At 38.6% G+C, this 24,987-nt stretch overlaps 1 protein-coding gene across 3 annotated transcripts in view; it reads left to right on the forward strand.

Annotated features, from left to right (window-relative positions):
• The window catches only part of CDK15 (cyclin dependent kinase 15), an 81,667-nt gene that overhangs the window by 19,310 nt on the left and 37,370 nt on the right, over nt 1–24,987 (forward strand). For all 3 annotated transcript variants that reach the window (XM_019838489.2, XM_019838488.3, XM_006935476.4), the window contains exons 6-10: nt 132–194; nt 5,851–5,974; nt 7,616–7,736; nt 19,320–19,413; nt 24,148–24,211. In XM_019838489.2, the coding sequence (XP_019694048.1) occupies nt 132–194; nt 5,851–5,974; nt 7,616–7,736; nt 19,320–19,413; nt 24,148–24,211 (466 nt within the window). The remainder of the gene's footprint in view (nt 1–131; nt 195–5,850; nt 5,975–7,615; nt 7,737–19,319; nt 19,414–24,147; nt 24,212–24,987) is intronic.

Genomic DNA, 24,987 nt, shown 5'->3' on the forward strand with positions numbered 1-24,987 from the left:
TGGTTATGTATCTTTTGTACTTTAGTCTCAAAAATTCTGAACTTTATAATACCTCCGACAGCCAATCTATGGTCTACTTTAGGACACTGTTCAAGCTCCACTAATGTTACTCTCTCCACCATTTTGTGTAGCACACAGACCTGGCCCAGTACATGTCTCAGCACCCAGGAGGGCTTCATCCTCACAATGTCAGGGTGAGTACTTTGAGGGTCAGGATTCAGGAGAAGAATTTTGAAACAGACTGTCATCACAAAGCAAGGTCTCATGATACTAAGTAAGAAGATGCCTATCATTGATATTCTAGAGAAAAGTTTTTTTCAAGAGTTGCCCCTCAAGATATAGAGCAATGTCTAGCTATTTTCCAGGCAGCTTAACCTTGTTAGTCATGGCCATCATGCAAATGTGTCTTTAAAAATATACACCAATGAAAAAGAATTGCATTAAAAGGAAAGAAGTAAAGCTAAGACATTATAAAATAAATACCTTATTCGTGGCAGACTACTGTGGTCTGTGATAGTGTTGTACTTATATTTTCCCAATAGAATCAGCAAACAAACTACCTTTGTTAGGTCTAATTTAGTTATCTGTTTGCCTCTTATATCAGATCCTATTATAAATGGGACCAAATTCCATTTTCTAGTCATTGGAATAGAAATAATAATAAACTCTCAACTAGCTGTAATTCTATGTCTGTTATGAACTTTAGAAACCATTTTTAGGGGCGCCTGGGTGGCGCAGTCGGTTAAGCGTCCGACTTCAACCAGGTCACGATCTCGCGGTCCGGGAGTTCGAGCCCGCGTCAGGCTCTGGGCTGATGGCTCAGAGCCTGGAGCCTGTTTCCAATTCTGTGTCTCCCTCTCTCTCTGCCCCTCCCCCGTTCATGCTCTGTCTCTCTCTGTCCCAAAAATAAATAAACGTTGAAAAAAAAAATTAAAAAAAAAAAAAAAAGAAACCATTTTTATTTCATACTTTTCATGCCCTAATGTTTTTATTGGCATTAATTAATTAATTGGTCCTTGATATAACATATATGAAATTTGTATATGATGTATTCATATTCATTCATTTAACTAATATTTATATTCCTTCTTTCCTTCATTCATTCAAGAATGATTGAGTACTTCATATTATATTAAGTTTTGAGGTTTCAATAATGAATAAGTTGTGTTTCTTACTTTCAATAAGCTTAAAACCCGGTAAGATATATGGACTTAAATAGGCAATAAGAAGCAAAGTGATAAGGGCGATGGCCATGTTAACTAGAAACGCTATGAGAATTCATAGTAAGGGGACCCATCCAGTCCTACAAGCAAAGGGGAAAAGAAGATTTGAGGGCAAGGGGTTGAGGAGAGTGAAAACATTTTAAGATAGCTGGTGGAGAATGGGATAGAGACCTAATTAGGCAAAAAGAAGGAATGTCTAGTAGTGTGTTGAGGACTACAGTGAGAATGAAAACCACTAAATTATCTTCATGATCATGGGATTTCCTTTTTAATGGCAGCGCTTAGCAATTCAAATAGAGGAATATAAAAAGTAGACTGTTAGAGTGATTCAGACTTGGGGTTTTGCCAGACATATGAAAGAAAAAGATAGTTGGGCAAGAGAGTTGAGGAGACTGTCAAGAGAGAGGTTACAGTGATGGTCAGAGACTTCTAAAAGGAGCCTAATCTGAGGGAAGGAAGTGAAGATAGGCAGGTTGCTGATAGCTAGGGACAGAATAGAAGAGCCAAGGAACTAGAGATGTTGATTAGATAGAGGAAGGCTTACAGAAAGAATAACTGTGAGAAAGATAGAATATTTTCAGGCTTGAGTGACTCTCATACCAGGCACTGTGCTAAATGGTTAGAAGGATAAAAAGCCATGAAGAAGACATGAGTCCTGCCCTCAGGGGCCTTACAACCAAAAACAAGAGATAAGAAATATGCACCAATACTATTACAGGACATTTGTGAATAATACCGAGTGAGAAATAAGGCTTCATGTAGATGTACAAAAAAAATAAAAGATATCTTCTCATTTTAAGAGCTTGTATTAAGGCAGACATTAAAAGATACATTGCATTTCAAGAGTCTGTAATAGGGGAAGATGTCACAGAAGGAAGGAATGTTTTCAGCAAAGATACAGAACAGAGAAGTAGAGGATGTGTTCAGGAAAGAGGATCCCAGAGTCATGGACTGTTAGGGTTAAATGAACTACATTACTTTTCAGTCTTTGTGTTTTGACCCATTAGCGGGTTATGAAATCAATTTGGCAATCAGCAACAAGCATTTTAAAAAATGAAATAGAATAGGTGAGAAAAGAATAGAAAATATTAGGGTATGTTACACCTAGTAAGAATAAGTATTATTTTGTGCAACTTTTGTGCCACTTGAAACAGCGCTTATATCTATGTATGAATGCAAGTACTGGATACTTGCATACCATATTTCTTATGGTAAGTTGCAGCAGGAAAAAAAAGCCTTAAAAACTCTGGGCTGCTCTAACTTTCTTAATTTGCAGAATTGGAATCCAAGGTTTGATAAGACAAATATTTTGCCTGAAGTTATAGAACCAGTTTTTGCCATTGCTAAAAATGATTCTTGGTTAAGATTCTTTTCCAGAGTACTGCATCTCTGGTCCTATTGGCCCAAAATAGAGAATATATTAGTAAAATGAGGATATGTAAGTCTGGAAAAATAGATTCGGTAGGTGGTTGAGAACCTTATTTTCTAAGATGTGGACTATATTTCTTAGACAGTAGAGTCATTCAAGGGGTTTGCATTGAGAGAGAATAACATGATCAGAAGGAAATTTATGTAACTGTGGTCTGTGGGATGGATTAAAGAGTAGGGGATTTCATTAGGAGTTCATTGATGTGGGCTGGCCCAGTGCTTCTCAAACTTCAATGAGCAGATGAATGACCTGGGCATCTGATTCAGGAAGTCTAGGGTAAAGGCCTTAGCCTCTGGGTTTCTAACATAATCTCCTTGATTGACCAGAAGAATTATAGCTCTATTAACAGAAATAGAAGAAGTTGATTGAAGAGGAGGAGGAGGAGAATTCCTGTTTTAGACATAGTGAGCTTCTAGTTGAGGTGGAAATCCAAAGGAAAATGAGCAGCAAAACAATTGGAGAGGAGATTGGTGCCCAAGAGGAAGATAGACGCTGGAGATGTAGACTTGAGGGCAATTGGAACATGTAGTTTGTAGTTAAAGACAAGAGAGTAGATAGCCCAAAGAGCAAATACACAAAGATAAAAGAACTGATTATAGAACTTTTGCCTTTAGGGGTTGAAAGAGGAACAGGACAGCAAGAGACAAAAGAAAGAAGCTTTTAGGAATGTAGAGGATCCAGAAAAATACACTCTCATGGAAATCAAAGGAAAAGACAATTTCAGGGAAGGCATGGTTGGGAGTGTCACTAATACCAGGAATACAATTGAAAACCATACTTGACTATTTTGTGGATTTGTGAGGGATACACTAATAAATAGAGGGGTTTATTAGGGGTATGTGGAAGCACAAAGGAAAAAGTTTTCCCATCAAAACAAGTGGGAGTAGGGATGAGTTCTCCATAGCCAGGGCAGCAGTGAAAATGCTCACTCTGGCCCAGGTGGCACTAGCCCAATGAAATTATCTTGTCCCCAAGAGCCTCACTGTGTTGGAAACAGGACGAACCCCTGGGGTATGGGAAGTCTCTCTGGAAAGAATCACCCGAGATCTGGGTTGGTGTTGACTGAGAAAACACCATGGGATTGAGTTCTGTTAATGGTGCTTTGGTGGTGTGAAGGAAGAATCCAGGTTGCAAAGGATTCAAGAGTGAGTGAGTGGTGAGGTTAGTCAGGGCAGACTGCAGTTTTGAGAAGTGTGGCTCTAAAATACCGTATGTGTGGGGTGCCTGAGTGGCTCAGTCAGTTGGGCGCCTGACTTCGGCTCAGGTCATGATCTCACAGTTCGTAAGTTGGAGCCCCATGTCAGGCTCTGTGCTGGCAGCTTGGAGCCTGGGGCCTGCTTCGGATTCTGTGTCTCCCTCTCTCTCTCTGCCCCTTCTCGGCTCACACACACACTCTCTCTCTCTCTCAAAAATAAATAAAATGTTAAAAAAATAAAAATAAATAAAATAAAATACCATACATAAATACTGCAGCGCTTTACCATTTACAAATGCTTGTGGACATTCATGTGGAGCCCGGGAGGAAAGGGATTGAAGAGCAAGAAGGTGAGGGCGGGTGTGACTAATTAGTGAGAGCAGTCTGTACTCCAACATGAAAGGCGTTTCAGGCTGGCCCACTAAGAAATTCTGTCTCTGACTCAGCCAGCTCCCTCTTCCTTTCCCTGTCAAGTTTTAATTTTCTTTTCGCCAGTTTCTCAGAGTGGTGTAGTGGAGTTAGGCTGGTCTGAGTTTGAGTTTTGGCCCTGACAGTTTCTAGACATGTTTTTAAAGTATCTTTGAGCCCTATTTTTCTTATCTGTAAACCAAGGACAAGCGTTATCTCCCTCACGGATTACTTTGAGGATTATGAAAGGCGCTAGGCATACAATAAATGTTGTTTTCCCCTTCCTCCCTTCTGTCTCTCTCCCTCAATTGTCTGTTGCTCCCACTTTCCTCGGTATTTTCACATTGAAAAGCACTAGGAAAACTCATAGAACCAGTGAACATTGGAGTGTCAGGAAATTTTTAACATTCTTAAATGGCTCCTGAGCCTGATGTAGGACCTGCATGAAACTACACAGACACAGCTGTGCCATGGTGGGCAAACCCCCCAGGCCTCTTTGGTCAGATCGAGCTGCCCCTCTGCTTGCCTCCAATGTCTCCTAGTCATTGCTAGGCTAGTAAACGTGCCAGCGTCTCTGAAGTTCCCAGTTTCCAGGATGTGATGCAAAAAGTGTGATGGATTTACCTGCACAGCTCTGCATCTGCTATTGTGCGTCTGTCTCCAGGAATGCTGGGGCTGGGCTTTTCTTTTCTAAACTGCCAGAACATGTCCTCGGTTGGCATAGGTCTTTGTAAACACTAATGTTGGTGTTTCAATTCGCAATTGCCAGTGGCACTGGAAAAGAGCAAAAGACATTGGAATCCTAAGCATTCTGTTTTTCCTTAAGCGTCTACATTGGTGGGAACCTAATAATGTCTTTGGTTTCTATGCCTTATAACCACATGCAACATTTAAAAATTTGGGCCCAGAATGTATTTTTGCCTCTTATTTCTTCAACTATTTATTCCTTAATCTCTTTCTTTTCTTTTCTTTTTTGGTCTATTGTTTTTTTGTTTTTGTTTTTTCCCTGTTTTTGGTCTTTCTTCCTTTTAGTCAAATGGCTGCAATATAGCTTGTTTTCAGCTTTGAACTTCAGACTTAAAAATAGGTTTAAAAGGTAATGGTTCCTTTATTTCCTAATTCCATCTAAAGATATATTTCCTAGTCTGGTCTCCTTGTGTTATGTTTTTAAAAGGGCTTCATATCAGAGAGCCTGGAAAACTTAAGCAGTTGTAAACCTTAGAATATCATTTCCAGGTCAACTTTGATCTTATATGCCAAGTTCATCGGTGGGAAAAAAAATTAAATCTTTCACATCTAAATCAATAACTAGTTCCGAAGGAAACTTCAAAGTTTCCCTTTAGATTTTTAAGGAAGGGTAATTCCTCCAGTATCAAAGAAATGAGATGTCAGGAAAAGGCAGAATCCCTTTGTTTAGGGCATGGTCTACTTATTTGACTTTCCTTGTCTTTTTTTTCCCCTCTCTGAATGTGAATTTTTTTTTCCTCTCAAGAAACACTTTTACTATATTCTTTCAGATGACTGTTTTTGATTTAGAGGAGAAATCAACACATAGTGGCTCAAATCTCCTTAGATAAGGTGTTCATTCCTTCCAGCTTTTCATGTTTCAACTTTTGCGGGGCCTGGCATACATCCACCACCAACACGTTCTTCACAGGGACCTGAAACCTCAGAACTTACTCATCAGTCACCTGGGAGAGCTCAAACTGGCTGATTTTGGTAAGTCTCCCCTCAAGTGTCTTTCTGAGCTATGAACAATGATGCTTTTGTGTGCATGTGTTTAAAGCGTTGACTAGGCCTGGCCTTTGAAAATCGGAGGCCCATGGAACGTGGTGCTTTGTGAGGATGTCAAACTACCATATAGGAAGTGTGAGGCAAGAAACAGGGCAAGTTTGGTAGCTTCTTAGGAGCCCATCAAGTCCCAGTCTAATCAGATCCTAAAACTTGGGTACCTCTACTGCCCCATTGCCATTTTTTATAGAGAGACATTTGTAGAGAGAACTGTACCTAGTAGGTTTTCCTACATCTGAATGGATATAAAAATTCAGAATAGATCAAGGTTATCCCATGATGACAGGATAAAGAGGTAAACCCCAGATTATAGGATGGACTCCTGTCGCAGTAGAGGCTTCAGGGCACTTGTTCTGGTCACCTATCTATAGAGCTGTGTTGCATGAGTACCTGAGGTTTTTATTCCTATCAAAGTGACAACAGATTTCCCTGGGGTATCACTGTATCTTTCCATTTTAGTACTTATCACAGTTTATAACAATATATACACATATATTTATGTAATGATTTTGTCTACTCTGCTAGACTGTAAGCATTATGAAGACAACCTGAGTCCATTTTGCTTATCATCATATCCCTAAGGCCTGACACCACAGTAGGTGCTTAATAAATATTTGTTAAAAAAACTAGAGCTGAGGAACCACTCTTCTCTGTTTGGCGGATATCAGATGGTTGCACTATAGCTACAGTACTTTATTCTGACATATTAGTTTTCATCTGAGCATATAAGCATTTGGCAGATACTCATTTATGAATTACCACAACAGAGAACTCATCTCCTGAGGTTTTTTCCCAGCTGCACATCATGTGATTCTGTGAGATAAGTAGCTGACCAACAAAAGTACTCTTATATTCCAGAGAACTTGAGAGTGATGTGTTCAAGGCCTTACCAAACTAATTAGTTTGGATTAGCAGTCCCCACCTTGTATGTACTAAACTGGGGATTCCTGGACTGCAAAAATGGAGGGGAACCTTATTAGTTGTGAATTGAGTTCTGTTGCTGTTACAGAGACCCCAAATTACAGAGGTGTAAACATGCTAGAAGCTTAACTTTCTCTCACATAACAGTCTGACCTAAGTAGTCAGAGCTTGTATGGTGGCTCCATGGTGTCTTGACCCATGTTCCTTCTGTCATGTGGCCCCACCATCCTTAAGGTATTGCCCCAACTACATATTTAAAGATGGCTGCCACCTCATTCTCATTATAGCCTAGAGGAAGAAGAAAAGGGAAGAAGGTTTGTTTAATTCCTCCAAAAGGGCATGGTCTGGAAGTTCACACATCACTTCTGTTTATATCATATAGGCAAGAATTTAGTCACCTCCCTATACGTAGCTGCCAGGAAGGCCACATCTAGCTGCAAGTAGGCCAAAATTTCAGAAATTCACTTGATGAAGATGTATGCAAGGGTCAAGATAACTGAGTAACTATTAAAAGCACCCAGATTTTGTGTATTATTTTTTTTAATGTTGCTTACTCCGCCAGTTATTAACTCCTGGTAGCATGCATCTCTTGCTGGCTCTCCAGGAAGTCCTAGGACAGTGAGGTCTGTGCTTTTCCTCTTTGGCCAGGTCTTGCTCGGGCAAAGTCTATTCCCAGCCAGACATACTCTTCAGAAGTTGTGACCCTCTGGTACCGCCCTCCTGATGCCTTGCTGGGAGCCACTGAATATTCCTCTGAACTGGACATATGGTAAGAAATAGTGTCAATAAAATGAAGAAAATGTGAGTTGTTTTACCCATTAGAACTGCTTTATAATCTGAATTGCATTTTAAGTAATAATGTTAATAATGACAATCATGTTTATATACAGAAACATAAAGTGCTTTCAAATATGTATCTCATTTGACTTTTGCAATTATTCTGTGAATTTTTATAGTTAAAGAAATTGAGACTCAGAGAGATCTTGCCCAAGGCATATTCTGAATTGGATAACTCTCCTCCCAGCTCTTCTCTTCAGTCTTTTGTCTTTCCCCCTTGTCCTCAGAGAAACACACACTCATGCTCCCCAACCACAGATACACAAACACATACACACATCTGCACACTAATGCTCACACATGTCCAAGTACAGTTCAGAGCTTAGAGAAAAAGGCACACAGACCATGATTGAGCAGGCCCAATTTTCATGCCAGTTCTATTAATTATTCTGGATTATGTTATCTTGAAAACTCACGTATCTTCTCTGTGTCTGTTTTTAATGTTTATTTTTATTTTTAATGTTTATTTATTTTTGAGAGAGAGAGAGAGAGTGAGCAGGGAGGGGCAGAGAGAGAGGGAGAGAGAGAGAATCTGAAGCAGGCTCAGTGCTATCAGTGTAAAGCCCAACATGGGGCTCGAACCCGCTAACCGTGAGATCATGACCTGAGCTGAAATTAAGGGTCAGACGCTTAACTGACTGAGCCACCCAGGTGCCCCTGTGTTTCCCCATTTTTAAAATGAAGGTAATAAACTCTTTCCATGAGGGGTTAAATGGGGCTATAGTATAAGAATCAGATAAGCATTTCCAAGTAGAACCACGTCACTGGGGAGGCTCTTAGATTAATGGAGTGCAATAGTGACTGTGGGATCACTCATCATCCTACAACAGCAGTGTTATGTTATCAGATCTTATTTCTGCTAATATCTCGGTCATCTGGGGGCCACAGTTAAATGTGTGGTGACTTTGCAATCATAGCCATCCCCTCAAAGTTAACAAAATGTATGGACATCCTTCAGTTCCTTAGGAGGTCTTCTATAAACAAAAAGCCTTGTTTTAAAAAAAATCAATAATAGATTTTTAAAAAATTAAACAGTATCGGGGCATCTGGGTGGCTCAGTCGGTTAGGCGTCCAACTTCGGCTCAGGTCATGATCTCACGGTTTTTGGGTTCAAGCCCCATGTCGGGCTCTGTGCTGACAGCTCAGAGCCTGGAGCCTGCTTCAGATTCTGTCTCATTCTCTCTCTGCCCCTCCCTCACTTGTGCTCTGTCTCTCAAAAATAAATAAATGTAAAAAAAAATTTTTTTTAATTAAACAGTATTCTAAAAAGGCTAAACTAAGCTTTTGGATTTCCAAAAGAATTGAGAAAGGTTGCAGAAATATTCCTCCAGTGTCTCTGGAGTCATTGATTTCCCAATACCTGGTACCATTTCTAGAAATATCACCAGCTAGTCAAAATCCTCCTGAAACTGTCAGCTCTCACTGCTCTGCACTGTCACTTCAAAGGCCTGTGCAGGCTCTGGCTTTCTCAGCGCTTAATGATTACTTCCTAGTTGTGCTTCACAGACAAACTGAAACTTCTACTCGTCACTTCTAAACTTTGTTTTATTATGGAACATTTAAAACATTCAAAAAATGTATCATATATATACATCAGTGATTCTTGACCAGGGCCAATTTTGCCCCCCAGGGACATTTGACAATGTCTGGAGACAGTTTTTATTTCACAGCTGGGAGGCGGGTGCTATAGGCATCTAGTGGGAAGGGCCTGGGATGCTACTAAATATCACAACAAAGGTTTATCCAGCCCCAAATATCAACAGTGTCAAGACTGAGGAACCCAATGTAGATTAAGAAGCATAATAAAGTGAGCTTTGTGCATCCACTCCCAATGTAACAACTAGAACATACTGCCACATTTACCTGTGCCCCTCTCCCATCAACCTGTCCCTCCACCAGATGGGCTCCTAACTTGAATTTTTTTCTTGTCACCATTCCCTTACCCCTTTCAAAAATAATATTTGCATTTTTGATAATGTCCTAAAGATATTGTTTTACTTTACCTGTGTTTGAGTTTTTGTAAAAATTGTATTATATTGGGTTTTTTAAAATGTTTATTTATTTTTGAGAGAGAGCGTGCGTGTGCAAGTGGGGGGGGGTGGGGGGGGTGGAGACAGAGAATCCCAAGCAGGCTTCACACTGTCAGTGCAAAGCCCCCCAGTATTATATTGTTTTTAGCCTTCTGTGCTTGCTTTTTTCCACTCAAGATGTTTCTAAGATTCATACATGTTGATCTATGTAGCTATGCCTTATTCCCTATCGATGAACGTTTCAATTATTTAGTTTATTTTTCTGTGTTTTGTTTGCTTTTGCTGTTATGAATATACTTGGTACTTATATTTAAGGATTTCTCTAGAGTACTTACTTAGTAAATTTCCTATGTCATAGGGTATATGAATGTTCAACTCCTGGAAATAGTGCTGAATTATTTTCCAAAGTAGTTCTAACAATTTACATTCGAGCAGTGTATTATAGCCCCTTATCCACATCTGCACCAACTTTATAATCAAGCAGGTAGTATGGTATGTTGTGATCTAAATTTGCATTTTCCTAATTACTAATGAGGTTGGACACCTTTTCATGGATTATTTGCCGTTTGTATTTCTCGTTTATGAAATACTTACTTGTGACTTTTGCTTATTTTCTTTTGGTCTCTCCGTCTCTGTCCCACTCTGTTCCTCCCTCCCTTTCTTCCTTCCTTTCTCCTTTTCTTTTCTTTCCTTATTTCTTCCTCTGTTTCTTTCTTTCTTTCTTTCTTTCTTTCTTTCTTTCTTTCTTTCTTTCTTTCTTTCTTTCTTGATTTATAGGTGTTCTTCTATTCTGAATATTAATCTTTTATCAGGGATGTTGCAAGAAGTCTCCCCAGTTCGTGGCTTATGTTTTCATACACTTAGGTTGTCTTTTTGAATAAAAGTTCTTAATTTTAATATTGTTGACCTTATCAGTGTTCTATTTTTGGTTAGCCCTTTTGTTTCTTGTTTAAAAAAATCCTTCTCTCCTTGAGGTCAGAATGATATTTTCTAATACATTCTTTAAAAAGTTGCTGGGACACCTGGGTGGCTCAGTCGGTTAAGGATGCAACTCTTGGTTTCAGCTCAGGTCATTATCTTATGGTTCGTGAGTTTGAGCCCCATGTCAGGCTCCGTGCTGACACTGCAGAGCCTGCTTGCAATTCTCTCTCTCTCCCTGTCTCTCTGCACCGTGTGCACTCTCTCTTTCTCTCTCTCAAAATAAATAAACTTAAATAAATTTATAAGTTGTAAAGTTTGTCCTTTCATTTTAAATCTTTAATATATTGGAAATTGACTTTTGTCTGTGCCAACCAGTTGTCTCACCCATTTTCTTCTGTGATCTGCCATAGCCAATCTCTCATATATCAAGTTTCCATGAATGCAGAGGTCTATGTCTCAGCTCTCTTTTCTGTTCCACTGGGGCCAGGGGTTGGTGTCTCTGTCTCAGGACCAATGTGCCACTGTATTAATTTCTGTAGCTTTATAATATTTGATATCTGGTAAGACCAGTGTCCCCACCTATTTCATCTTCCTCAGGAGAGTCTTAGCTATTTTCTCCTTTGATTTTTCATATATATTTGAGATTAGTGTTTCAAGTTTCATGAAAAACCCTAGTGGGATTTTCACTGGAATTGCATTGAAATTATAGAACTCTCTGAGAATAATTAACACCCTTGTAATATTGTTTTCCAATTTTTAAACATGGTGTATTTCTTCAGCTGTTTGGTTTGTCTTTAGTGCCTTTTAGTAGTTTTATTATTTTCTCTCTAAGCTTTTACATATCCAGAGCAAAGATCCTTAAGTCTATTTCTATTGTTTATTGTTTCTTTTGGTTCTTGCATATGGTATCTTTTTCCCCTGCATATTTAGTTGTTTTCGACAGCGATATGCTAATTTACCTTGGAATTTCATTTGTGGGATTTTTTTTGAGGCCTTGAATGAGGTAGGTTTCCTCAGAGAAGATTTGCATTTGATTCTTCTAGGTGCATTATTTAAGAAATTAATTTTTGTATTTTATATAAGTGTTGGTCTGCCACTCAGATCTTGATTTCCTGATACCATTCCCTACTAAAAAGAACTAAGACTTTTTGGAGAACTGGTCAATTCTAAGGCTGGGGCAAGGAAAGTATAAGATGAGCCAGAAACATGTTATTGGGCCAGAACATTTTTTTACAAAGTGGTCAAAAAATGGGGGGAATATGTCAAAATGACAGGGGAAGCAACTTGAAGAAATGCCTACTGGCCAAAGATGTACAATTTGAGTAGAATTTGATTTATAATCAAAGTAAATGATGTAGGTAATGGATTATAAGCCACTGAATAAAATAAGAATGTGTAAGTCCATACTAAAGATAGCTAGCTAACTGGATAAGAAAGGAAGCATCTCCTTATAGTAGAATGCCAACTAATAACTGGAGAAGAAATGATGGACTTAGAAAATCACTATTTTGCAATATGGTAGTGATTGGTTCAAACAAGAATTAACAATGCTAAACTAGAACAGAAAGTTTGATCAGGAATAAAAACTTTTCATAGTCTCAGAGTACATCTCCACAAATTACTTATCAGTTACAAAGGAAAAAAAATAGTAACTTTATAGAAAAGAAAAAAACTTGGCAGATACCACTTTCACCAAGTGATTAGAGTTAATATCATCAATAATGGCACTGACTGACACTGTGGGCCTCTTGATATGAGGCACTGAGAAGGATACAATATCACTTATGAGGTTTTCCTGCAAAAAATCACAACCTGAATCAAATGATGAGGAAACAACTGATAAACTCCATTTGAGGGACATTCAGCAACATAACTGGCCTGTACTTTTTTAAAGGGTTGTAGGGGAGGGAAAATTTCCCTCTGTCCTTTTAGAGTCTGTGGATGAACCCGCAAATTGACAACAGATTAATGGGAGAAAAGCATATAAATTTTATTTGATGTTAAAAGTTTTATGTGGCATAGAGGAGGGGGCTTTATAGAAAGAAGAGAAAATGCCCAAAGGGGCAGCTAGGCTCGGAGGCTTTTATCCCATTCTGACAAAGAATGATAAATTTGTAGGGAAGTGATAAGACAAAAGAAAGGGGTTTCTGGACTCTTTAAGGGCTGTAAATTGTGGCATAAAATCCTCACAAGGGGAATTTATGCCCTATTTTCAGGCAGATAGGGGGAGGTGGAAAGCTCATCCTATGTTTGCTTTTACTCAATTGCCTTCAGCTCAACATAATCTTTATACCAGAGTGACATATTTTGGGGTGGCATATTTTGATCCCCCTACTAGGTCAAGGATTTAAAAGGCAAAGAAAGACTGAGGAATTGTTTCAGATTAAAGAAACTAAGGGGATATGCCAACAATGCAATGCATGGTTCTACATTGGATCCTGGAGGAAATGGAGCTAAAGAACAGGACTCAGACAAAAAGTGAAATTTAAATATGGACTGTAGATTAGACAGTAGTATTGGGCCACTGTTAAATTTTCTGATTTTGATAATTGCACTGCTGTTATGTAAGAGAATGCTTTTGTTCTTAGAAAATGTGAAGTATTTAGGGGTGAAGAATTTGATCTGTAACTCTCTACTGCTTCAGAAAAAAATAGAGAAAAAAAATGAAAGGCAAAACGTTGGCAATTGGTGAATCTGTTTGAAGAGAGTTCATTTTACTACGCTTGCCACTTTTTTTTTGTTTAAAATTATTTCAAAATTAAAAATCACCCCCCAAATTGAGAAAAACCTGGTGTTTCACCAGAGATAGTGTAAGTAGCACTAACCTAGTATGTGATTGGTGTTTGCAAATATTTCACACGTTTGAGAAGAATGCAGATTTCTGAATTGTTGGGTACAGGTTTTTACATATGTTCAAAAATCCAGGGTTAATTGCATTATCCAAATCTTCTTTATATCATTTTTGTCTGTTTCACTTATCAATCAAAGGTGTGTTGAAATTGTTCACTGTATTGTTGATTTGTCATAATTCTGTTCATTTCTGCTTTATGTACTTTAAAGCTATTTTCATTAAGTGCAAATAAATTTAAAACTGTTCATTATTCCTTTATGCATTTTAGATCTTACTTTTGGGAGATTCCTAGCTGGCTCAGTTGGAAAAGAATGCAACCCTTGATCTCAGGGTTGTGGGTTCAAGCCCTACACTGGGTATAGAGATTACTTAAAAATAAAATCTTTTTTAAAAAATCTTACTTTAGGAATAATTTCCTTTCTTTTTTTAATTTCATTTTTAAATTCACTTTATTTTTTAATTTTTATTATTTTTTTAAAATTTACATCTAAGTTAGTTAACATATAGTGTAATTATGATTTCAGGAATAGAATTTAGTGATTTATCACTTACAAATAACACCCAGTGCTCATCCCAACAAGTGTCCTCCTTAACTCCCCTTGCCCATTTAGCCCATCCCCCCACCCCAAACCCCTCCAGCAACCCTCAGCTTGTTCTGTATTTAAGAGTCTGTTATGGCTTGTCTCCTTCCCTGTTTTTACATTATTTTTGCTTCCCTTCATTTATGTTCATCTGTTTTGTATCTTAAATTCCACATATGAGTGAAGTCATATGATATTTGTCTTTCTCTGACTGATTTATTTTGCTTAGCAATTACATTCTAGTTCCAATTACACTGTTGCAAATGGCAAGTTATCATTCTTTTTGATTGCTAATATTCCGTTGTGTGTGTGTGTGTGTGTGTGTGTGTGTGTGTGTGTATCACATCTTCTTTATCCATTCATCAGTCATTGGACATTTAGGATTTCTCCATACTTTGGCTATTGTTGATAGCACTGCTGTAAACATTGGGGTGCATGTTCCCCTTTGAAACAGCACTTTTGTAACCTTTGGATAAATACCTAGTAGTGCAATTGCTGGGTCGTAGGGTAGTTCTATTATTTAAAAAAAAAATTTTTTTTAGCATTTATTTCTTAGAGACAGAGCAAGACAGAGGACAAGTAGGGGAGGGGCAGAGAGAGGGAGAATCCGAAGCAGGCTCCAGGCTCTGCGCTGTCAGCACAGAGCCCAAAGGGGGACTCAAACTCACAGATTATGAGATCAAGACCTGAGCTGAAGTTGACCACCTAACCAACTGAGCCACCCAGGCGCCCCAGCGTAGTTCTATTTTTAATTTTTTGAGGAACCCCCATGCAGTTTTCCAGAGTGGCTGCAGCAGTTTGCATTCCCATTATTTTCCTTTCTTTTAAAGTAAATCTTCTAGAATTTTCTTTAGCGTAGGCTAATCAGTGGCAAATCTGTTTCTGTGTCTTAAGATAAACTCTAATTGTTGAAAAGTAGACTTGCTAGGGATGTAATTCTAGACTGATGCTTATTTTTTCTCAGAACTTTGAGGATATCATCCCCCTGCTTTGTCTTCCATTGTTGCTGTTGTGAAGTTTGCTTTTAGCCTAATTGTGGAGAAGTTTGCTTTCAGACCTCTTGTCATTCTTTTGTAAGTGATCTCTCATTTTATCTAGACAGTTTAAATATATATTTTTTTGCCTTTATTATTATAGAGTTTTCACTTTAAGGTGTGTGGTGTGGGTTTCTTTTTACTTACACTGCTTGGTATATATTGTGCTTCCTCTGGTTATGAATCGTGTCTTTAGTTGGTCATTTCCTCTTTGAATGTTCCCTCTATTCCCTTCTCTCTTTCTAGAACTCCAGTGAAAGATTACCAGAACATGTCTTTCTATTATCCATAGCTCTTATCCTCTCTTTCATATTTCCTGTCTCTGTAAATTTCTGTGCTGTATCCTGGATAGTTGCCTCAGCTCACCTACTGGTTCTTTAAGTCTGTCTTTTTTTTTAAACGTTTATTTATTTATTTTGAAAGAGACAGAGAGAAAGCAGGGGAGTGGCAGAGAAAGAGAGGTAGAGAGAGAATCCCAAGCAGGCTCTGTATCATCAGCACAGAGCCTGACACAGGGCTCAAACTCACAAACCTGAAGATCATGACCTGAGCTGAAATTAAGAGTCAGACACTTAACTGACTGAGCCACCCAGGTGCCCCTAAGTCTGTCTTCAGCTACATATCCCTTACCTTTTTACTGAATATACAAAAATGCATTTTTAACATTTCATTGATAAATGTTTCATGAATAATAATAACACAAAGTTGAAATTCAATTATAGTTAAAATTATTGTCATTACTCTTATTCATTACATTATTATCATTGTTTGCCCAGTAAAACTCAAAAAGTAATATAAAAATAGAACAACAGACATCTTCCATTGAGTTTACTATTATTTGTTCACTCTCTGCATAATTGTTAGATATTGAGTGTTTACACTGAGATTCCTTTTCACCCATTTTTTGGTTCTGTTCAGAGTGGTAAAAGGGGAAGTAAGTAGGGAGGAGATTTCCAATTGACGAAGGAAGAAAAGGAGGAAAAATCCTATTGTGCTAGGTCATGAAACCCCATAGGGTACAAACTGAGTGCATTTTTGGAGGCAGTGGGCAAGTATTAGAGCCTTTGTCTTAAAGAAACTAATTATAACACAGAGTGCCAGAGCCTCATTCACAGTGAGCCCTGGTGGCAGCAGAGTCAGCAGGGGGGGCCAGGGAAAAAAGTTAGATTATGGAAAATAGGACATATTGGTTATTCTCAACCCTTACAACCAATGCTCTCTAGTCTCCCAACATTGTCTCTTTTTTCTTTCTGCCACTTTTTCAGACCTTAAAAGATTCTATTAGCAACTTTGATGAGAAAACTTAATGTTTTAGGATAATTACACTATTTTGTTTTTGTTTACTTTTTTGTCTTATGTTAAAATACATGCAACGTAAAATTTACCATTTTAACCATTTTAAAATGTGCAATTCATTTGCATTGAGTACACTCACATTGCTGTGTAACCATCACCATTATCCACCCTGAAAATTTTTTTCATCATCCCAAACTAAAACTCTGTGCCCATTAAACAAAGACTACCTATTAGTCCCTTCCCCCAGCCCCTGGGAACCACTATTCTACTTTCTGTCTCCATGAATCTGACTCTTCTAGGTACCTTATATAAGTGCAATCATACAATATTTTCCTTCTGGGTCTGGTTTATTTCACTTAGCATAATTTTTCAAGGTTCATCCATGTTATGGTAAACTGATTTTAAAGAAAGATTGATTTTGGCACACAAAGTGTTCTATTCAAAACTGACTTCAGGCAGCTGCTGGTTTTAGGACTATGAAAAGTTGTTCCTGTCTGAGGGATTGCAGATTTCCTGCTGCAAACTTCCAAATATAAAGAGTGGCCCAGGGAAAAGCAAATGGAAATGTCATGTCACTGTCATACATTCTGTTATTCTGAACTAATTTCAACAGCGAAAAATGAAATACTGATTCATTTCTCCCAACAACATTTTTGTATGCTCCTTACACCTCTGAAAAACCTAAAACTCCTGAGATGGTTGATTTCCCCAGAGATTGCCTAAGGAATTTGAAGAATCTTTTCCTCTCTTATGGAAGAATTTGTTCATGCTCAGAATAGAGAAAAAGTTAGGAAGACAGCCAGAAAAAGCAGAAAACCTGGAAGCTGTTTCCTCTAATTTGACTGAAGAACCACAGTTGGAGCAATAAAATGAGTCAGTGCATCGCTCCCTTCTGGAAGGATTCACTGGTTGATGTCATCAGGTTTTTCCAAGCATAGGAAGTTCCCCTTCATCTACATGGGCTGCCCTGAGTGTATCTCCACAGAGCAGAAATCCTCTGAGAAGCCTGAAGATAGGAAGGGTAAGAAGAAGAGGTAAGAAGAGGCACAGGAATGAAGATTTAAGAACAAAACAGAGGAGAAAAAGGAAATAGGAGCTGGTTTCTTATCTGGACCTAAACGTTCAGAATATTTTAAATGTTTGCCTAAGGCTAGACTAGGGGTGGACAAAATAGATGATAGTCACACAACTTGTTTACAAAGCAAATTTAAAAATACAATAGCTCTGAAAAACAACTGAAAATAAATAGGATGATGAATTGTATAGTTTTTAAAGAACAATGCTTACACCTAGAAAGCATCTTCCGTTTTTCAAACTTAAGGTGCACAGATTCATTTTCTTACCAATGCATTGATATTTATGGTACTTGTGGATATTCCAAGTGCTGAAATATAATTGATTTAGGAATTTTTTTTGTCTTACAAGTGTCCTAAGTAGGCACATGGGCACCTGCACGTGAGCACTGTCTCTCTATATATGTATAAATATTAAAAATATGAATAAGTAGCCTTAGACTCTATATATTTGTTAGGTTAGAAAGGTTTTAATCTACTGCTAGGTGAAGCTTAAAAAGAAGGACTCAAGAAAATGCCAGTAAGGCACCAACCATACAAATGCAAATGGAGAATTTCAACCAAATATTAGCATATTATTCTATAACACAAACACCTTGTGTTACTTTGTACTACTTGCATAATGGCCTTAATGTCCAGCTTTGTCCAATATTTTACACAATTTTGTACACTGTCCTAGTGGAGTAGAAGACAGAGGACACTAAAGACAAAGGACACAAAGGACAGAAGTAACAAAAGAACTTCCTTCTTGGTATAAATCAGGATGTACCTTATAATCAGTAGCGTCTTACCAAAGACATCAGCCAGGCTGCATTTATGACCACAGCTACCATTGCACATGTGTGAACATCAAATGTCAGCATCAAAAGTTGCAGAATGAGTGTCGGTGACTTGGAAGAAAGTCTTGCAGACAGGAGAGCTTTTTTTTCCCCCTTATTTTTAACTAGGAACCAAATGGTGGTGGAAAGGGTGTGAATCAGACATGGTTAGCAACATTTTTTCAGAAGGAGCCAAAAGTAGGTTAACTCTACGTAATCGCAAGGTCAGCTTAGGAGCCCAGCACCAATGACTCTTAGTTTTCTTATGGATTATTTTAAGAAATGCTGCATCATCAAACTCCTGATACAGAGGATGATCCCAGGGATAAAAACAGACATCAAAGAGTCTGAGTCAAATGCTGAATGTAACAAAGTTTTAGGAGTACCCAAACCAATTTATTTTTCTTACTGTTCCATTTTTTGCATGTACGAGTATAATACATGGTAAAATAATCTAAGTTTATAATAGCCCTTGCAATAGCTATGAAAGAAACATTCTGATTGTGTCGTGGTTCAACTTGCAGCGTTTTTTGTTTTTGTTCTTTTTTTCTTAATCATTACCTATATTAATGGTGCCTCTTACAAAGACAGCATTTTAGATTCTGTGAAAAAAAGCAGTCAATTTGGAGATTCTGTACTTTCCCCTCGTCTCATAAGATGGATAATGAACTTGAATGAGTTGAAATGTTTGTTATCCATACTGTGTTCCTAAATGCTGGTTGCATACCATTTTAATGAAAAGCTGCAGGCTGTTCTTTTTCTTTTTCTTTTCTCTTTACCAAGACTTTTAATAGCATATGTCCCCTGTTTAACTCTCCAAAATATTTGCTGGGTGGAGAAATACTAGTAGTTCAGTTTCACATGTATGGTTTCCTTAAAAGTGTCAGACTGACTCTTGTTTCCTTTGCTAGGGGTGCAGGCTGCATCTTTATTGAAATGTTCCAGGGCCAACCTTTGTTTCCTGGGGTTTCCAACATCCTTGAACAACTGGAGAAGATCTGGGAGGTAAGAGAAGAATTCCTCTTAGGAAGAAGAAATATCTGCAATTCAAACTTTGAACCAAATTTGTTTTAGAGACAGTGAAGTAGTCCATCTGCTTTGAGATATTATGCCGCATATTAAGGCTGTGGAAACTGTAGAATTTGCCACAGGTGTAAGCACCTGGGGAACGAAGACATGGTCAGGAAACTCCCTGTTGTCTTGTAGCAGCCCCTGAATCCACCTGCTCGCTCTCATTAGTTTCTCCACTTCCCGGGACAATTGCTGCTGTGGCTATTTAGGCACATCCCTGCCTTGCCACCGTCAGCTCTAATTCTACCATATATTTGGCCCTGCGTCCTTGTCAACAGAAGATAAGACACTAAATATCCACAGAAGCCTGATAAAACAAAGACTTACCGTGTTAGGGTGAGAGAAGTATACTATTTATTGTGCTCTTCCAAAACCTAATTCCTAAGGTGTGAAGTGCTTGGCTGTGTGTGGTTCCATTTCTTTCCTTATTATTTATCCAACTTCATTTGCACCACAATGCACTTCACTCTTTTGTCTCTTGTAGTTTGTATGCCACATAGTATAGTCATCCATATATTTTTCTCTCTTTTTTTGGTGATTTTTTTTCATTGTGGTAAAATATACATACCATTTACCATCTAACCATTTTTAGGTATATGATTCATTAAGTACATTCATGCTGTGCATCCATCACCACCATCCAGTTCCAAAAGTTTTTCATCACCTGAAATAGAAGTTCTGTACCCATTAAACATTAATTCCCCATCTTCCTTCCTTCTGGCCCCTGGTAAGCTCTCTTCAACTTGCTGTCTTTAGGAATTTGCCTATCCTGGGTATCTCCTATTAGTGGAATCATACAGTATTTGTCTGGCTTATTCCACTTTTATTTATTTATTTATTTATTTATTTGTTTACTTATTTTAAATTTGTTTTTGAGACAAAGAGAAAGCACGAGCTGGGGAGGGGCAGACAGAGAGGGAGACAGGACCCGAAGCAGTAGACAGGTTCTACAGTGATAGCAGAGAGCCCAATGCAGGGCTCATGAGATCATGAGATCATGAGATCATGACCCGAGATAAATTTGGACACCTAGCCAACTGAGCCACCCAGGTGCCCCATATTTCACTTATATTCTAAAGGTTCATCCATGTTGTAGTGTGTGTCAAAGTGCTTTAAACTACACTGTTGTTATCCCGGAGCCTGCTCCCTTTCAAGTTTGCTTGCTTCAAGCAGGCATCTGGAGCATTCTTGCTAACGGCCTCTGATAATGAGTTTCTTGAGAGATATTGCCAGAGTGGGGTTTTTGTGTGTAAGTGAAATTTGTCTCCTCTTGAACTGCTTTACAATTTTGAGGTAGAGACACAGTTTTGTTATCACAGTCACCGTTCCACACTCTGAGGACAAAATGAGAACAAGTCCCCATATTCAGCAGTGTGCTGTCTTATATACTACTACAGTTCAAGCAGGTTAGAAACTTAAACATTACAAACAGCCCCTGAATTAGTGTTTCACTAAACGTGGTCTACATGGATGAAAATAGGAAAGCTCTTTCAGGTTCCGTGATATTGGATGTAGGAGTTGGCTCTTTGAAAGTAATAGGTCTGGGGTGCCTGGGTGGCTCAGTCATTTGAGCATTGATTTTGGCTTAGGTTATGATCTCAAGGTCACAGGATTGAGCCCTGCACTGGGCTCTGTACTGAGTGTGGAGCCTGATTAAATTCTCTCTCTCTCTCTCTCTCTCTCTCTCTCTCTCTCTCTGCTCCTCTCCCCTGTTCATGCTCTCTCCAAAATAAAATAAACAAACAAATAAAAAATGAAAGCAATGGGTCCATTCTACTCTCCTCATCTTTAACCACAATATCTCTTACATTTTCCTGAGATCTCACTCTCATTCTTAGGAATGAAAACAAAATGAGAAATTCTGAATCTTTATTTTGCCGTCTTTCTAAAATGCCTGTGTGTGTGTGTGTGTGTGTGTGTGTGTTCATCTGAATAGCTGTCACCTCTTTCTGATCAACTTTTTAGAAATCTAATTCTTGTAATAAGTGTTTTTAGAAAATGATCCCAGATACAGTTCTAAAATCAGAATAAAATAAACTATGCAGACTTTAAGTCCACTAATCAAAATGTCTTCAGTTTCCATTCCAACAAAGGCAGAAAACCGCCCTGTGCAGCCCACTATGATTTCAAACATAGCACTCACTGGCTGCCTTTTAAGAGCCTTCAGGGAGGGAATAAATCAACAATTTTTGGGTTTCAGTTTCCCAGACAGCGAAGCGGAGATTTAGTAATTTTCTCAAGTGAAAACGAATTCAATAACTTTCAAATAGAACCTGAGCATCAAATTTCTAAATGAAGGAGATTGAATTTTTAAACTTCAAAAATCTCAAGCTTAAAGTTTTTAGTATAATATTAAAAATTGTTTGGTATCCACTTTGTTGGCTTTAATTAAACATAATACAAAGTAACCAATAATTCTAGTAACTGTCACCTTAGAGAAAATATGGATGTGGTCACTATTGATTGCCTTTGTCGCTTTTTCTTCATTGTCTTTGCGTTCTTTTCATTGTGCTTTGCCAGCCACCGGTACGGGTGCCTGCGAATCACTTGTTTACATGCACATCTGTGCAAATATATAAGATGGTAGGTTAAAAAAGAAGAATCAGTTTCCCATCCTCTGGCCGTCTCCCACAAAAGAAGAATTAGTCCAGTTGATTTTTCAAAATGGATTCCAGGATTCTTAGTGTTCCCTCAGGCTCAGAGTGGTTGATAGGAAAAGCCTATAATCCTCTCAGTAGCTTTTCAGTTTGTTTAGGGAATGGATCAAAGAAAGATTTTCCTGGGTGGCATGATTTTTTTATTGTATGAGGGAAAATAGCACTTCAGTGTCTTTTGTTTGAGGACAGTCTTAGCCGGCACCACAAAATGCACCTCTCAGCCAGAGTCCTAGTCAGCAAGCTGGTAGACATTAAGATTCTGGATTCTTCATTGATCATTATTAGTCACTGTTGGGCAGTTGACTTCCTGCCATCAATTGGGCTGGTATCTATATCTAGCATTTTGCAAATGGATTTATTAGATTCTTTCTATGAGAGATGCTTCTAAAAAGAGTTATGCTGAGATATGCTTCTAAGAAGAGTTATATTGGGTAGTGGTGTAGTGAAAGCTACTGATACTTCACTAATATTTTGCAGAAACACTGTTATTTTAGCTCCCAGATATAACTGACATAGGGCTTTTAAGGTGAAGGTAAAAGAATGGTAAAATGATGCCCACAAAACAACTCACAGTAAAAGCACTACCCAAAATCTGAAGTGTTTGACTTTGTACGCCAAAACACTTTTATTTTCATATTAAGTAAAACTGGAGCTTCGATTTGGTAATCCAAGGCATAAGTGAGCTCTTTTTCAAGTGATGTTGTTACTTTTACAACCCACCGGTTAAAAGTCAAATACCACATTCCAAAGTGCCAGGCCACCAAGAAAACAAGGTGAGATGAATTTGGTAGAAAGGACTAGAGTTAGGTTTGGGATCATTTTTAGCCAACATTCCACTGCCTAAAGGTCAGTAATCCGAATCCTTTTTAATTTGAGCACATGGGAAACAGCTGAATGCTCATGCTGAGGCATAATTCAGGCTAAATGTCTTTTGTTGTGGGGGTGTATTTTTTTCATCTAATGGAAGGCAAAAGGACAGTCATTCCTGCCTCTTTATATTCCCAACTCCCAAAATAGCATCCTGCTATATACTGACCATGCAATAGATAGTGATGAGAATATGACTTTAAGCAAGGCTGTATGATCTGCCTCAGAATAAGAACAAGTGAGTTAGTGAGGACACAGGCTCAGGACCTGTATTCATGTTCTCCCAAGAAACAGAACCAATGGGATGTACAGAGATACATAAGAATCCTTTATTATGGGAATCAGCTCATATGATTATGGCTGAGATATGCCATCTGCAAGTTGGAGAACCAGGAAAGCTGGCAGTATAATTCAGTCTGACGCCAAAGGACTGAGAACTGAGGGGATGCTGGTGTAAGTTCCAGAGTCTGAAGGTCAGAGAACCAGTAGCTCAGATGTCTGAGGGCAGGAGAAGATGGATGCCCGGCTCAAGAAAAGAGAGAGAGAATTTGCCCTTCCTCTGCCATTTTATATGGGCCCTCAACCAATTGGGTGATGTCTGCTCACATTGGAGAGGGCATATTTCTTTACTCTGCTGATTCAAATATTAATTTCTTGGAGCACCGGGGTGGCTCAGTCGTTTAAGCATCTGACTTCGGCTCAGGTCATGATCTTGCAGTTGGTGAGTTCAAGCCCTGCATTGGGCTCTGTGCTGACAGCTAGAGCCTGCTTCATATTCTGTGTCTCCCTCTCTCTCTGCCCCTCCCCTGCTCTCTCCCTCTCTTTCAAAAATAAATAAACATTTAAAAAAAAACAAATACTACTTTCTTCCACAAACACCTTCTTAGACACACCCCAAAATAATATTTTACTAGCTACTGGGCCTCCCTTTGCCCAGCCAAGTTGGCACATAAAATTGACCATCACAAGACCTTAAGAATACACTACAGTTTTGCCCACAAAACTGCAAATGGTGGGCACTCAAGTTTCTTTCCTGTACATCAGCTGGCATAATGTGACATATGTAACAAATTCTTCCCTATTCCCCCTTGATCTTTCACATCTCCTGCCTCACCTTTCTTTGTCTTTCTTTGGCTTTATATAGGTGTTAGGAGTCCCTACAGAGGATACCTGGCCTGGAGTTTCCAAGCTACCTAACTACAATCCAGGTAATATTGATTTGAGTTTCTCGAATGCTCTGAGAATTAGCAATGTGAAAACATTTGCCACACAGATAGGGTAGCCTTCTTTTATTGTTAACTCAACAGTAAAGATGGGTCTAGATGAATTTTTAGATTCCTATATTCCCTGCTAATCCTTTTATGAGAAGGACACTGAAATAGTAGTTGAGGTTAGATCAGTTCTCCAACTCTATACAACACAAGTAGCAAGCTGCATAAGAATTTGGAATGACTGTTGCTGTGGATTCCACATCCATTTCCAAATATCCAATGACTCAAAAGAACTCAAAAGATGGTCTCATTTTTGAGCCCCATGACTATTATTGACTTTATTCGTTAGGTTCTTGTACCTCATAGAGTATTAAAAGAAAGCTAATATAACAGAGGGGAGGTAGAGTCTCATTAGGCCAAGGACTGGCCAGGCAAGATGTTTCTAGTTTACACAAGAGTTCCTCCATTGTCTCTGGGCCTAACACTTAGTCATTCTCATCATTCATTTGGTCCTCCAAGACTGGCTCCTGGGAATGGATTTGGAAGTGTTGGAAGTGTTGCCTTTGGGGGAAGTCTTTGAGAAATGGTCCCAAGGCCATGCCAGAGAGATCAGATTTCCCAGTAGTCATTCAAGGATGTTGACACTGAAGGAAAGAGACAAGCAATGAGCTATAGGATAAAGGATTATATCAGAGGCTGGGGAAGCAAGTAATGGCTACAACAAAGTTGAACTCTTGCTGGCAGGATTAAAGGGGAGGTAGATATGTACAGAT

Source organism: Felis catus, chromosome C1 (assembly GCF_018350175.1).
Source record: "Felis catus isolate Fca126 chromosome C1, F.catus_Fca126_mat1.0, whole genome shotgun sequence".
Taxonomy (NCBI): domain Eukaryota; kingdom Metazoa; phylum Chordata; class Mammalia; order Carnivora; family Felidae; genus Felis; species Felis catus.